The sequence below is a fragment of the Oncorhynchus mykiss genome, chromosome 11 (genome assembly GCF_057628025.1).
Source record: "Oncorhynchus mykiss isolate SJ-2025 chromosome 11, ASM5762802v1, whole genome shotgun sequence".
Lineage (NCBI taxonomy): Eukaryota > Metazoa > Chordata > Actinopteri > Salmoniformes > Salmonidae > Oncorhynchus > Oncorhynchus mykiss.
Window position 1 is genome coordinate 24666340 of NC_143032.1, and position 14207 is coordinate 24680546.

Consider the following 14207-nt stretch of genomic DNA (forward strand, 5'->3'; position numbering starts at 1 on the left):
TAAACATATCCAGATGTTAGAATGGCCAAGTCAAAGTCCAGACCTGAATCCAATCGAGAATCTGTGGAAAGAACTGAAAACTGCTGTTCACAAATGCTCTCCATCCAACCTCACTGAGCTCAAGCTGTTTTGCAAGGAGGAATGGGAAAAAATTTCAGTCTCTCGATGTGCAAAACTGATAGAGACATACCCCAAGCGACTTACAGCTGTAATCGCAGCAAAAGGTGGCGCTACAAAGTATTAACTTAAGGGGGCTGAATAATTTTGCACGCCCAATTTTTCAGTTTTTGATTTGTTAAAAAAGTTTGAAATATCCAATAAATGTCGTTCCACTTCATGATTGTGTCCCACTTGTTGTTGATTCTTCACAAAAAAATACAGTTTTATATCTTTATGTTTGAAGCCTGAAATGTGGCAAAAGGTCGCAAAGTTCAAGGGGGCCGAATACTTTCGCAAGGCACTGTATACTTATTCTGAAAAACTCAAACGGAATCAAGTTTGTTCTGACGAAATGTACTCTTTTGTACATCAACCTGACTCAAACCTGCCTTTGCCTTTAATGCCACAGCGTTGAGGTACACAAAATAGACAATATCACATCAAAAAGACTGTTCAAGACATGCATTAACCAACATCACAACATTGTCTTACACCAGATAGCGCATTGACTTTGCGTCGTGTTGGAGTGACGCCACCTGTCAGAAGACAATAACATCACAGATACCAATCTAATCTATGATAGGAAATGAATTTGAGGTGCCTGCTTCTGAGGGGATGTGGAGCATGTCCCATATGGTTTAACTAGCTACCTCTCAGCCTGTGTCCCAAATGGCAACATATTCCCTATGCACTACCCTAAGGGCCCTGGTCAAAAGTAGTGCACCATATAGGAAATAAGGTGCAACTTGGGATGCCACAGCCTCTGTCTGCCGATGTAGGAAACAATGAGAAGGGCATCCTTATTTCCCCTGGGGTTGGTCCTCTGTGACACTGCATTGAGAACAGACAGAGACATAGTAGAGCTAAATGGAAACCACGAGATATGGAAGAGAGATCCCATTGAGATGTGAGATGTAGGTTACAGAGACACAGACAACACAACACTACATAGCAGACATCAGGCCTGAACATGAGTCATGACCCAGTTCGCTTAGTGTAACCTTGTGTTATGAAAGTGTGTGTGTGTGGGTGGAAGAGAATTGATGTCCACATACAGTACGGAAGATTTGCCTTCAATTAAACAATATCTGACATTCTCCCATGCACTTAGGGTATATCTGGAACCATGACAAGTCTTGACACTACTTTATATAAAACAGGAATGGAAAATTATCAAAATACTTGAAGATCCGATAGCTAGACAAACAATTTGCCATCTAACAACCAGGAAGCATGGATTTCGAATTCCCAGCCAAACATTGCCAGCCAAACAGCACAAATAAGCCCCCTGCATTTTATGGGGGGGGGGGGGGGGGGGGGGGGGACAAATCAGTTGCTATTTGTTTAGTTTTGCTATAGAACAACTTGAGTGCTTTTTCCTACTTGGGGACACACAGCAGAGAGAGCCATGATAGATTATGCCCCCAACTTCAGGGGTTAGAGGTCATTATGAAGACAAAACTCTGTGCCAAGATAATTGGCTGTGTTTATCTATTACGGTTTCCTCGGAGTAGAGAAACAATGGTTGATGTCAATAGGTGCAGATCCACTGACACAGCCAGGCAGACAACTCCCATACAGTATGTGTGATGTGTATATCCTTGGGAAGAGCTCCAGCCTCTCTACTGCTTAATAAACAAGAAATTAACAGGTCAGCAGCAGCTATGATGGATCACCTTGACAGGCCCAAGACAGTGGGTGTCTCCCAAATGGCACCCTATTCCCTAGTACAATACGTTTGAACAGGGCCATAAGGGCTCTATTTAAAAGTAGTGCACTATATAAGGAATATGGTGCCATTTAGGTCTATCCCATGTTCCATATAGCCTGCACTGTGTTAATTATAACATGTTGTATGAAATCCCAGGGGAAATAAATGCCAGGAGAATTTAATTCCCAAAGACAGGTAAATAAATGCAGAGTGTAATTGAACAAGATATGCACCAGTCATTTTTGGAATAATCATCTGATCTGAGCAATCAATTATCTGACCAGTATTCTGTTATTTTACAGATAAGAGGCTTAATGAAAACTCCACAATACGTGGCTATTACCATTTGTTATATACACGTGGTGAAATGCCCTGGAGTCCAGTAAAGTGTTGTGTGGGATAGCATGTCCTGTTGTGAGGTCATGGGAAGTGAATGGGATATTTCAGGCTTCATCACCTCGTTTCCTAGTAACACCCCCTACCGTGACTGTGTCACACCACACCTAGGTGACACCTCTCCTCTCGCCTTGGAGACACATGCAACACCTCTCCTCTAGCCTTGGACTCCGTTCTCACGGGGCCTTGTCCAAACAAAGGAAACAGCTTTGTCATTTCCCCCTGCACCTTGCGGGAAAACATCTCACCTCACCAACCTAACCTGCCAAACATTGTATTGAAAGCAGCTCTTGGACTGTGTGAAATGACCGCGCGTGTGTGGACAAAACCACGTGAAAGCATAATTAATCTTACTTGTGTCAATGTTAAGGGTTAAGAGCCTCACTCATCTTGGGAATTAGCTATTTGTTTGAGTTTCTGAAATCTCTGCTAACATGAAGGAACACTTTTGGCGGGGATAAAAGGTGAAGATTAACCAATGAATAGAGCACAAATTGCTAAATGTATCTCTATGCAGGTAAAATTTCCATAACACACACGCACAAAAACATTTCATCAAATTAGGCTTATGCAGACGAGGAGATGCTACAATATTTGCTACAATAAAACCATACCATTTACCACAGCTCGTTTCAAGCCCATTCTCATCTCAAATCATTCTCCAGACTGAGGGACAATTCCAGCAGGTCATTTCAGTACAGAATTGTCATCTGAGGAGAGAACAAAAATATATACAAAGAAGCAATAAAGAGGTATTTTCCTTTGGGAATGTGGAACAAACAGTCTCGGTCAAGGTCAGTTGCGGTCTGTCAAATCTAAACAAACACCATGTATTTTAAGGTCTGTGTTTCTGTTTCCATATAGATCCCAGCAATCTAAAAAGTCTATGTCTCAACCCAAATATTTAGACATAAAACTAATTATACGGTCAAGTGTCATTTCAGTTTCTCTATGATACGGTTCAGCATTGTCTCTTTCCTAAAGAATAGTTTTCCGTTCTCTACAGTATTCACAGTGTCTGCGCAACAAGATGTTGTGTTGGGCTCTGCATGTCATTGCGGACTTGTTGCCTGTCTTGCCCAACACTGTTTCACACAAGTATAAGATCCAACACGGCTGTGTTGTTTTGACCTGTGTTGGGGGTGTATGCTTATGGTGGGTTGTTTTGGGCTGGGTCAGGCTCTGTATTTGCACACGTAGGACATGTCTGGTTACGTTATACTAAGTGGGTGAAAGACAACATGATGTGTCACTGTCCTCAAGAGTTCCTCTGGCCCTGGCAGGGATATAGGAAGCACTGCAGTGAAAGCTGCTAGCTGATTGACAATAACTGCCTCTTATTTCAAAGGCTTTGAGTGAGAGTGAAAGCTGGGGAGAATAACAGTTTATTTTCTTTAATGCTATATTAGTGTACATCTGGAGTGGTCACTGTACGTTGAGTCCAAAGATACAGGCAGAGAACGAAAGTGTATGTGGCGGGATATTGGAGGGTGTGGTGTCAGAAGTTGGATTGGAGCATGGGACTGGAGTTATACTTTTAAACAGCAAATTAGGGTTTGGCAATGTCAGTTCCTGTGTTTTCTTGCGTTGTTGTTGTAACATCTGGAGTCAAAGCAGGCAGTATACGCTGGGGTGTTTGTGTGTGTGCTGTGTTTATTGGATGGGGGTTGCTCTTGTCCACAGATCTTCTTCCACCTCCCCTAGTGAAGGTCCACTTCCCGTTCCCCTGCTGGATCCCGTTGTAGAGCAGGGCATCAGACAACACTCTCTTCTGTGGAGGAAATAAGAGACAAAACATGACATTAAAATACACACTTATGGTGAGCATTACAGGATGTCACACTGCATTGCAGTACAGAGGCGTCATGCCCAGAAGGGGCACGTGCTCCCTCAGAATTGTCCAGTAAAAAAACAATATTATAATATTACACATTGTAATTACACATTTGTTTTCCTTCTGTAATACTACTAGCGACTTTAGCAATTTTAGGAAGTTGGCATTAGCTAGCCTAGATGGTTTCCCAATTTCCCAACCGTATAAATAGTTACCAAGAAGCCATTTGAGGCAATCAATCTAGTTAGAGTAGCTAGCTTGTCTATCTTAGCTGACATGCCTGCTGGCACGGTTGTAGACTTTAGAAAAGCAATCAATAACTAAATGTACAAATAACACTCAAATTCCTTTGAACCTTTTACCCAGATTTTTAGCAGAGAAGCATATTTTTTTCTTTAAGAAAATAACCACTAGTCAGAAGGAGAGAGCTCAAGAGGTATGCTTCAATATGCAGAAAAATCAACAGAAAAACATTTATTTATTTATTTTTTACAAAGAATTAAGCATAATGAATATGGCTGTAGATAGCAGGAAAAGGCTATTTCACGTGTTTGAAAAATGCTAAATTCTCCAACTTCTGGATGAGGAGCCTAGCGCCCCTACGGACCACCCTTCAGCCATCCTCACATACTGTGTGCCTCCTCAGATTTATTAGGTGCATGATGCCCCTGCCAGTATATCACACTGTATGCCCAGTGCTAAAGATCAGAAGCACCAATCAATGGAGCGTTATTACATTGGTCTTTGGCACCCCACACTACCTGGGTCTGATTATAGGAAACAGATACCCAATTATACAGTACCAGTCAAAAGTTTGGACACACCGATTCATTCAAGAGTTTTTCTTTATTTTTTACTATTTTCTACATTGTATAATAATAGTGAAGACATCAAAACTATGAAATAACACATATGGAATCATGTAGTAACCAAAACAAGTGTTAAACAAATCAACATCAGAGATTCTTCAAAGGAGCCACACTTTGCCTTGATGACAGCTTTGCATGCTCTCAACCAGCTTCACCTGGAATGCTTTTCCAACAGTCTTGAAGGAGTTCCCACATATGCTGAGCACTTGTTGCCTGCTTTTCCTTCACTCTGTGATCCAACTCATCCCAAACCATTTCAGTTGGGTTGAGGTCGGGTGATTGTGGTGGCCAGGTCATCTGATGCAGCACTCCATCACTCTCCTTCTTGGTCAAGTAGCCCTTACACAGCCTGGAGGTGTGTTGGGTCATTGTCCTGTTGAAAAACAAATGATTGTCCCACTAAGCGCAAACCAGATGGGATGGCGTATCGCTGAAAAATGCTGTGATAGCCATGCTGGTTAAGTGTGCATTAAATTATAAATAAATATCTGACAATGTCACCAGGAAAGCACCCCCCCCCCCCCCCCCCCCCCCCACACACACACACACACACACACACACACACATCTCCTCCTCTCGAATTTGGACTCATCAGACCAAAGGACCAAAGGCCATGTTTCTTGGCCCAAGCAAGTCTCTTCATCTCGTCCTTTCGTTGTGGTTTCTTTGCAGCAATTCGACCTTGAAGGCCTGATTCACGCAGTCTCCTCTGAACAGTTGATGCTGAGATGTGGCTGTTACTTGAACTCTGTGAAGCCTTTATTTGGGCTGCAGTCTAAACAGATGTGTGTGAGCACACAAATCACAGATCAATATCCATTTGTTTATGAACACATATTTTCAAAGGGCAATCGCGTTTAAAGTTTGCAATGATTAAAGTGAATGCATTCGGTCTGTGGATGAATTTGGTCTTTCCGACGCGTTTTCTCTTGCTCGACACACGCCACACACACACACGCTCTCCCACTATATAGCACTGGTTATAAGTGAAGCATTCAACACAATCAGCATCATCCTACATATCAGTGTGGCTAAGATGTAACATCAGGACCATTTTAATATTCCGCTGCAGAATTGTATCTTGCCCAAACACTCTCTTGCAAACTGGTGCTCTGTATTCAGTCCAGTCAGATATTGATTGGTTCAATTCAGATGGTTCTGTCTGAGAAATTAATTCATGCAGTTCCTCAGTATGAAACAATCACATAACGGTTAGGACTTGTTATTTTGGGGAATGTTAAGAATTTCTTGAACAAAAGGCTTTGCTCATTATTATTTTCCTATTAGAAAATCATGTATTTGTTAGGATTTTTTCTTTTGTGTGGATTGAGTGATATTTTGAGGGACTCAAAACCTTTAATAAGAAAATGTAAATCGGCACATTCTGAAAGGAAAAGCTGATGAACATTTTGTCGTTGTCTGGTGAAATTTCTAAGTCATTTATTTTTTGAGTGATCCGTCCATATTCTCAAGGGCATGACACTTGCAAACATGGTAGTGTACCACAAGACTGTTTAGCGATCTGAGCCAAAAACTGGGCATTAGCTCCGGGGGCTGATAGAAGTCTTCAGGTCTCAAGCAAGGTTACTCATCAAGTGAGCATTGTTCACTATCTTTGTCACGTAGGAGTACAGTGTTTCAAACGCTGTCTGTTTGTGACTCGGGGAGCTAATTCAAGTCATTAGGTCTCAGACAAGGTTACACAAGGAATAATAATCACTGTCTGTCTGTTTGCGTTTTTTTCCCCCACCACACCCACATTCAGATGCAGATGTCTGTCGTAACAGTGACCAGAGACTAAAAAAACCAGGAAGACACACAACCTCTTCTCCAACCCATATTTAGAACCTACCGTCTGACGTAAAAGTCCACCGCCCAAAATTACACACACTCAGCCTAGATTACTGAGCATAACATAGAAATAACACATCATTTATAGGTGATTCACCCATGTCCCAATACTTTGGAAACTCTTAACTCCTATTTAAAAGGCAAAAAAATAGTTCCGATGTTTGGCTAAAAAAGGGCTGTTGCGTCAGAAACGTGAACACTCGCAGTCCTATTAATCCTAGCCACTCTGGGTTCTCCATATGAGAGCATAAACAAACAAATCTGTCCTTATTCTGGAGCTGAAAAATAAAGCCTGACAGCAAACAAACGCTGTGACTGTTGTCATTCGTCAGCTCAACAGTAAGATTAGCAATCAAACAGGCATAATAACTGCCCGTCTCCATCAAAGAGAGGCTAGACATGTAAACAGTCGTTTTTCCAGCTCTGTGCTCCTGCTACAGATCGTAAATGATCTAACACCATTTAGCGATGGCAGATGGAAAATGCCATCAGCTGTAGCAAGAACGAAAGGTTTCAATAGACACATATCCTTTGTTTCTGTTTAGGTTCATCAGTGTCCATTTGTCAGACTGTGTAATTGCGATAAACAAGCATGACATACAAGCAAGCGCTGACACTGGAGCTTTAAATGTTTTTTAAATGTTAAATGGCATGAACCACAGTTCAAAAGGCACTTAACATGAGAAGTAGTCGTATCTGGCCCCATGCAGAGAGAGGCTGCATTAACCTGATGGGTTGTATAGATAACTCCCATGATCTTGGAAATACAGCACAAGCAGATCTGGGACCATATACTGTACAACAACATGCTGTTTGAAACAACTAGCTACAACTAGCAACAACTAGCTGTCTGTTTTAGTCTCTATGTGTTAGCTAGGATGACAACACCCAACAACCTGCCCACACTGAGCTCTATGTCACTATCAGAACACTGTTCATGACAGTTGATTGTTACGGTAACGGTTTGCTTTGTGAGGCTTTCATCGGTCAAGATCCTCCTCTCTCATTGGCGGTGGGACACTGCATGCCGGTTCCCACCAAACCCCAACAGGCCGGGGCTCCCGAACTCCAACGCCTCCTGTCTGTTCAGCCGAGAAAGCTTGGCAGTGAGACCCAGATCCAGACCACACACACTAAACCAAACCAAACCATGACAGAGGCAGACAGCTGGGGCTGATGATCACTTTAGCCTCCTGACAGACAAACTGTATAGTGTTCCTGACAAAATGCACAAAGAGACCCTTTCTATTGGCCTACAACCCAGAGCTACATGGGAAGGGTCTGAAAGGTTATATTCCTGTGAAACAAGCAGCCAGAGAAAGGGAGGTTGGCCGGCCTGTCCGTCTGTCTTTATTACGTGGGAGATACACAAGCTGTAGCTGTAGAAAGGTACCTCAGAGAGGACTGCACTGGACCAGTTAGCCAGCGTCCATAATGAATTTCCTTCCAAGTAAGGATTTTGCCATGGCAATAACAGAGCAGAGCTACACAGTGGTGTAATCATCTATGGGAAACTGGCACGCATACCCGCATACACAAGCGAACATGCGCAAATATATATACACACACACACACACACACACAGTTGGTTGAGAACAAAGGCAGACATTGGCACTCAGGCCTGGGAATTAGTTAGGGCTGGCTGCATGGCTGCTGATTCTCAGAAGAAACGTTGTGTTTGTGTTCTGGGTTTGGACAAGGCACAGGGATTATAACGTACTGTGCTGGGTATTCCATAAGAGCCTAAGACAGAGAGAGACCCTTTTCACACTACTGAGCCGACCCGTACTGTGCTGGCTTGTTATTTTCGATTCACATTGTCCTTCACTGCACAGGTCCAGAAACTATGGGGGATGCATAATCAGGCCAGTGTTGTACAGCTCTGTAATGTGAAAAGGCTTAGTAGAATTTAAAGGCTCATTAGTGAGAAAAGGAAAGACAGTAACAATATGCTTTACTGACGTATATACTACACCTTTATGTGGTCCCACTCCTTGTGCCGCTCTTGTCTGATGTATTCCTTGTTAATCTCTTCCTGGAATAAGACAGGGACAAGTCATACAGAACCAAGCGGTCAACAGTATTCTAGGTGAATGCAACAGAATATTATTCACTATTCGAACCAGCGCTTTTCCACTTGTTCCATAACACAATAGTATCAGGTTAAAGGGAAAGGGTGAATAATGTAAGGTTAATATGTTGGACAAATTGACTGCAGTACCTGACTCAACTTCCCGTAAGTCGGCTGTGCTGTTTGTAACATCAGTGCCGATGTCACTGAATCAAGTCCTAAACAAAATATGAACATAAATCAAATTAACGCACAGTAATGAACTCCGTTTTTATTTCCTTTCAAACATCCAATAGTTTAAGAGATTGTATAGGCTACCAGATATAATATAAGAGCATGTGACTAACCTTTCAGAGCATCTGGTTGGATGATCCCTACTTGTACCTCTGTCGCTGTGACGATGCTGCAGGGGGAGGGCTGATCAAGCAGGATGCTCACCTCACCGAACGATTCCATTGGTCCGAGCTTCCCCACGACAACAAACTTTATCCTGCTGCCCTGGAAACCAACAACCAATGAAGGAAAAATAGCCAAGGCCCAATCATTATCACAAATGACATGTTCCTGGAATTGATATTCCCATTTCCCGGTATAAAATGTAACACAATTATGGTAATCAGTCTTAACCATGTATTTAATATTCAAATCAAGTCCTGCTCTTTCACTCCTTGATTTAGATGAAGTGGTTTTTAATCAAACAGGGAACATGCAGCAGCCTGGAGGAAGGCCTACTGTTACAGTGTGGTGTGTGTGTGTGTTGTGTGTGCGCGCACGCAGACCGACACCTTCTCCTGTGGGGTCCTCATCAGCGAGTTAATGTCCTGGAGGATGTTACACTCCCCCTCTCGGATGTAGGCCACAAAGGGACACACCTTACCTTCCTTCGCCAGTACTACAGAAAGAAAAGAGAAGGAAAAAGAGGAGGAAATAGGGAAATAAGTTCTCTACCTGCATGCCTACTCATTTCAGATCAAGTAATGTTCTTCTGCTTCTTCAGGTCAGAGTGTGGGCTCCTTTATCATAGGATGGATGAGGTTATGAACCAGCATACAGTACGTGAGAAGTGTGGGTTGGTGTGTGTAACATTGACCTTATAAGTATGTTCTGTACTCAAATCAAAATGTTACTCATCACATGCTTTCAAAACAACAGGTGTAGACTAACAGTGGAATTTTACTTACGGCCCTTCCCAACAATGAAAAATTATAACATGGGGCATAAATATACACTGAGTGATGATAACTTGGCTATATACACGGGGTATGTACCGAGTTGATGTGCAGTGGTATAAGGTAATTAAGGTAGATAAACACATATAGGTAGGGATAACGTGACTAGGCAACAGGATAGATAATAAACAGTAGCAGCAGCGTATGTGAGGAGTCAAAAGAGTTGGCGCAAAAAGGGTTAATGCAGACAGTTAAATAGTTAACCAACTAGCTACCCAGACAAACTAATTAGCATTATTACGGTTTGGGAGTATAAGCTGTCCAGAGTCCTGTTGGTTCCAGACTTGGTGCAGCAGACGAAGGCCCTAAAAATAAATCAGACTCCAGCCAACCATCATAGACGGTTCTCTCTGCTACCGCACTGCAATTAGTAGCAGAGAGAGCAGTCTTTTAGGGCCTTCTTCTGACACCGCCTGGTATAGAGGTCCTGGATTGCAGGGAGCTCGGCCCCGGTTATATACTGGGCTGTACGCACTACCCTCTGTGGTGCCGTGCAGTCAGATGCCAAGCAGTTGCCATACCAAGAAGTAATGCAGCCAGTCAAGATTCTCTCAATGGTGCACACTAACACAGTCAAGATGCTCTCCCAGCCTCGTGAGGGAGAAGAGGTATTGTTGTACCTTTTCACGACTGTGTTAGTGTGTGTGAACCGTGATAATTCCTTAGTGATGTGGACACCAAGGAATTTGAAGCTCTCAACCCTCTCAACTACAGCCCTGTTGATGTGGATGGGGGCGTGCTCTGCCTTTCATTTCCTGTAGTCCACGATCAGCTCCTTTGTCTTGCTGATGTTGAGGGAGAGGTTGTTGTCCTGGCACCAGGTCACTGACCGCCTATATGGAGGTGGTCTCATCATCGTCGGTGATCAGGCCAACCACCGTTGTGTCGTTAGCAAACTTAATGATGCTGCTGGAGTCGTTTGTGGCCATGCAGTCTTGGGTGAACAGGAAGTACAGGAGGGGTCTAAGCATGCATCCCTGAGGGGCCCCTGTGTTGCGGGTAAGTGTGGCAGATGTGTTGTTGCTTACCCTCATTACCTGGGGGAGGCCCGTCAGTAAATTCAGGATCCAGTTGCAGAGGGAGGTGTTTTCCCGGGGTCCAGAGCTTAGTGATGAGCTTGGAAGACACTATGATGTTGAACGCAGAGCTGTAGTCAATGAACAGCTTTCTCAAAAAGGTGTTCCTTTTGTCCAGGTGTGAATGGGTAGTGTGGATTGCAAGAGAGATTGCATCATCTGTGGATCTGTTGGGGCGGTATGCGAATTTGGGTGGGTCCAGGATGTCTGGGATGATGGTGTTGATGTAAGCCATGACCAGCCTTTCAAAGCAGTGCTACGGGGCGATATTCATCCCCCTCCTCTCCTTTGTAACTATTCCCCAGGTTGCTGCTGTAAATGAGAATGTGTTCTCATTTACTTATCTCCTAAAATAATGGTTCAATAAAACATGTAAAAATGTAGACAGGTTACCTTGGCATTCTTGGGCACAAGGACTGTTGCGGTCTGCTAGAAACATGTAGGTATTGCAGACAATCAGGCAGAGGTTGAAAATGTCAATGAAGACAGTTGCCAGCTGGTCCTGGTAACCTGCCTTGCGGCCTTGTAAATGTTAACCTGTTTAAAGGTCTTACCCACATTGGCTACGGAGATCTCACAGTCGTCTGGAACAGCTAGTGCTCTCATGCATGGTTCAGTGTTGCTTGCCTCGAAGCAAGAATAGAAGGCATTTAGCCCGTCTGTTAGGCTCGTGCCACTGGGAAGCAGCTGGGTTTCTCTTTGTAATCAATGATAGTTTGCAAGCCTGCCACATCCAACAAGTCTCAGAACCAATTTAGTAGGATTCGATCTTAGTTCTGTATTGACTGTTTGATGGCTTGTCGGTGTTCGTGGAGGGATTTCAGTCAGAAGTTTACATACACTTAGGTTGGAGTGATTAAAACTCATTTTTAACCACTCCACAAACTATCGTTTTGGCAAGTTGGTTAGGACATCTACTTTGTGCACGACACAAGTAATTTTACCAACAATTCTTTTCAGACCGATTATTTAACTTATAATTCACTGTATCACAATACCAGTGGGTTAGAAGTTTACACTAAGTTGACTGTGCCTTTAAACAGCTTGGAAAATTCCAGAAAATTATGTCATGGCTACAGAAGCTTCTGATAGGCTAATTGACATAATTTGAGCCAATTGGCAGTGTACCTGTGGATGTATTTAAAGGCCTACCTTCAAACTCAGTGCCTCTTTGCTTGACATCATGGGAAAATCAAAAGAAATCAGCCAAGACCTCAGAGTTTCTGTGTGTGGAGTAAAGGTGCTCTAGAGTTGTGTATGTGTCTCTGTGTGTGGAGTAGAGGTGATCTAGAGTTGTGTATGTGTCTCTGTGTGTGGAGTAGAGGTGATCTAGAGTTGTGTATGTGTCGTGATCTAGATTTTTGTATGAGTTTCTGTGGGTGGAGTAGAGGTGATCTAGAGTTTTGTATGTGTCTGTGTGTGGAGTAGAGGTGATCTAGAGTTGTGTACAGTGCCTTGCGAAAGTATTCGGCCCCCTTGAACTTTGCAACCTTTTGCCACATTTCAGGCTTCAAACATAAAGATATAAAACTGTATTTTTTTGTGAAGAATCAACAACAAGTGGGACACAATCATGAAGTGGAACGACATCTATTGGATATTTCAAACTTTTTTAACAAATCAAAAACTGAAAAATTGGGCGTGCAAAATTATTCAGCCCCCTTAAGTTAATACTTTGTAGCGCCACCTTTTGCTGCGATTACAGCTGTAAGTCGCTTGGGGTATGTCTCTATCAGTTTTGCACATCGAGAGACTGAAATTTTTTCCCATTCCTCCTTGCAAAACAGCTCGAGCTCAGTGAGGTTGGATGGAGAGCATTTGTGAACAGCAGTTTTCAGTTCTTTCCACAGATTCTCGATTGGATTCAGGTCTGGACTTTGACTTGGCCATTCTAACACCTGGATATGTTTATTTTTGAACCATTCCATTGTAGATTTTGCTTTATGTTTTGGATCATTGTCTTGTTGGAAGACAAATCTCCGTCCCAGTCTCAGGTCTTTTGCAGACTCCATCAGGTTTTCTTCCAGAATGGCTCCATCCATCTTCCCATCAATTTTAACCATCTTCCCTGTCCCTGCTGAAGAAAAGCAGGCCCAAACCATGATGCTGCCACCACCATGTTTGACAGTGGGGATGGTGTGTTCAGCTGTGTTGCTTTTACGCCAAACATAACGTTTTGCATTGTTGCCAAAAAGTTCAATTTTGGTTTCATCTGACCAGAGCACCTTCTTCCACATGTTTGGTGTGTCTCCCAGGTGGCTTGTGGCAAACTTTAAACAACACTTTATATGGATATCTTTAAGAAATGGCTTTCTGTCCACTCTTTCATAAAGGCCAGATTTGTGCAATATACGACTGATTGTTGTCCTATGGACAGAGTCTCCCACCTCAGCTGTAGATCTCTGCAGTTCATCCAGAGTGATCATGGGCCTCTTGGCTGCATCTCTGATCAGTCTTCTCCTTGTATGAGCTGAAAGTTTAGAGGGACGGCCAGGTCTTGGTAGATTTGCAGTGGTCTGATACTCCTTCCATTTCAATATTATCGCTTGCACAGTGCTCCTTGGGATGTTCAAAGCTTGGGAAATCTTTTTGTATCCAAATCCGGCTTTAAACTTCTTCACAACATTATCTCGGACCTGCCTGGTGTGTTCCTTGTTCTTCATGATGCTCTCTGCGCTTTTAACGGACCTCTGAGACTATCACAGTGCAGGTGCATTTATACAGAGACTTGATTACACACAGGTGGATTGTATTTATCATCATTAGTCATTTAGGTCAACATTGGATCATTCAGAGATCCTCACTGAACTTCTGGAGAGAGTTTGCTGCACTGAAAGTAAAGGGGCTGAATAATTTTGCACGCCCAATTTTTCAGTTTTTGATTTGTTAAAAAAGTTTGAAATATCCAATAAATGTCGTTCCACTTCATGATTGTGTCCCACTTGTTGTTGATTCGTAACAAAAAAATACAGTTTTATATATTTATGTTTGAATCCTGAAATGTGGCAAAA

At 42.9% G+C, this 14207-nt stretch overlaps 1 protein-coding gene across 1 annotated transcript in view; it reads right to left on the reverse strand.

Moving 5' to 3' along the window:
* Nucleotides 1-3635: 3635 nt before the first annotated feature.
* The window catches only part of cnbd1 (cyclic nucleotide binding domain containing 1), a 58102-nt gene continuing 47530 nt past the window's right edge, over nt 3636-14207 (reverse strand). Inside the window, exons 9-13 of the mRNA XM_021620571.3 lie at nt 9677-9783; nt 9239-9389; nt 9042-9109; nt 8796-8855; nt 3636-4037 (exon numbers count right to left, since the gene is read on the reverse strand). Of these exons, the coding sequence (XP_021476246.1) occupies nt 3816-4037; nt 8796-8855; nt 9042-9109; nt 9239-9389; nt 9677-9783 (608 nt within the window). The 3' untranslated portion in view covers nt 3636-3815. The remainder of the gene's footprint in view (nt 4038-8795; nt 8856-9041; nt 9110-9238; nt 9390-9676; nt 9784-14207) is intronic.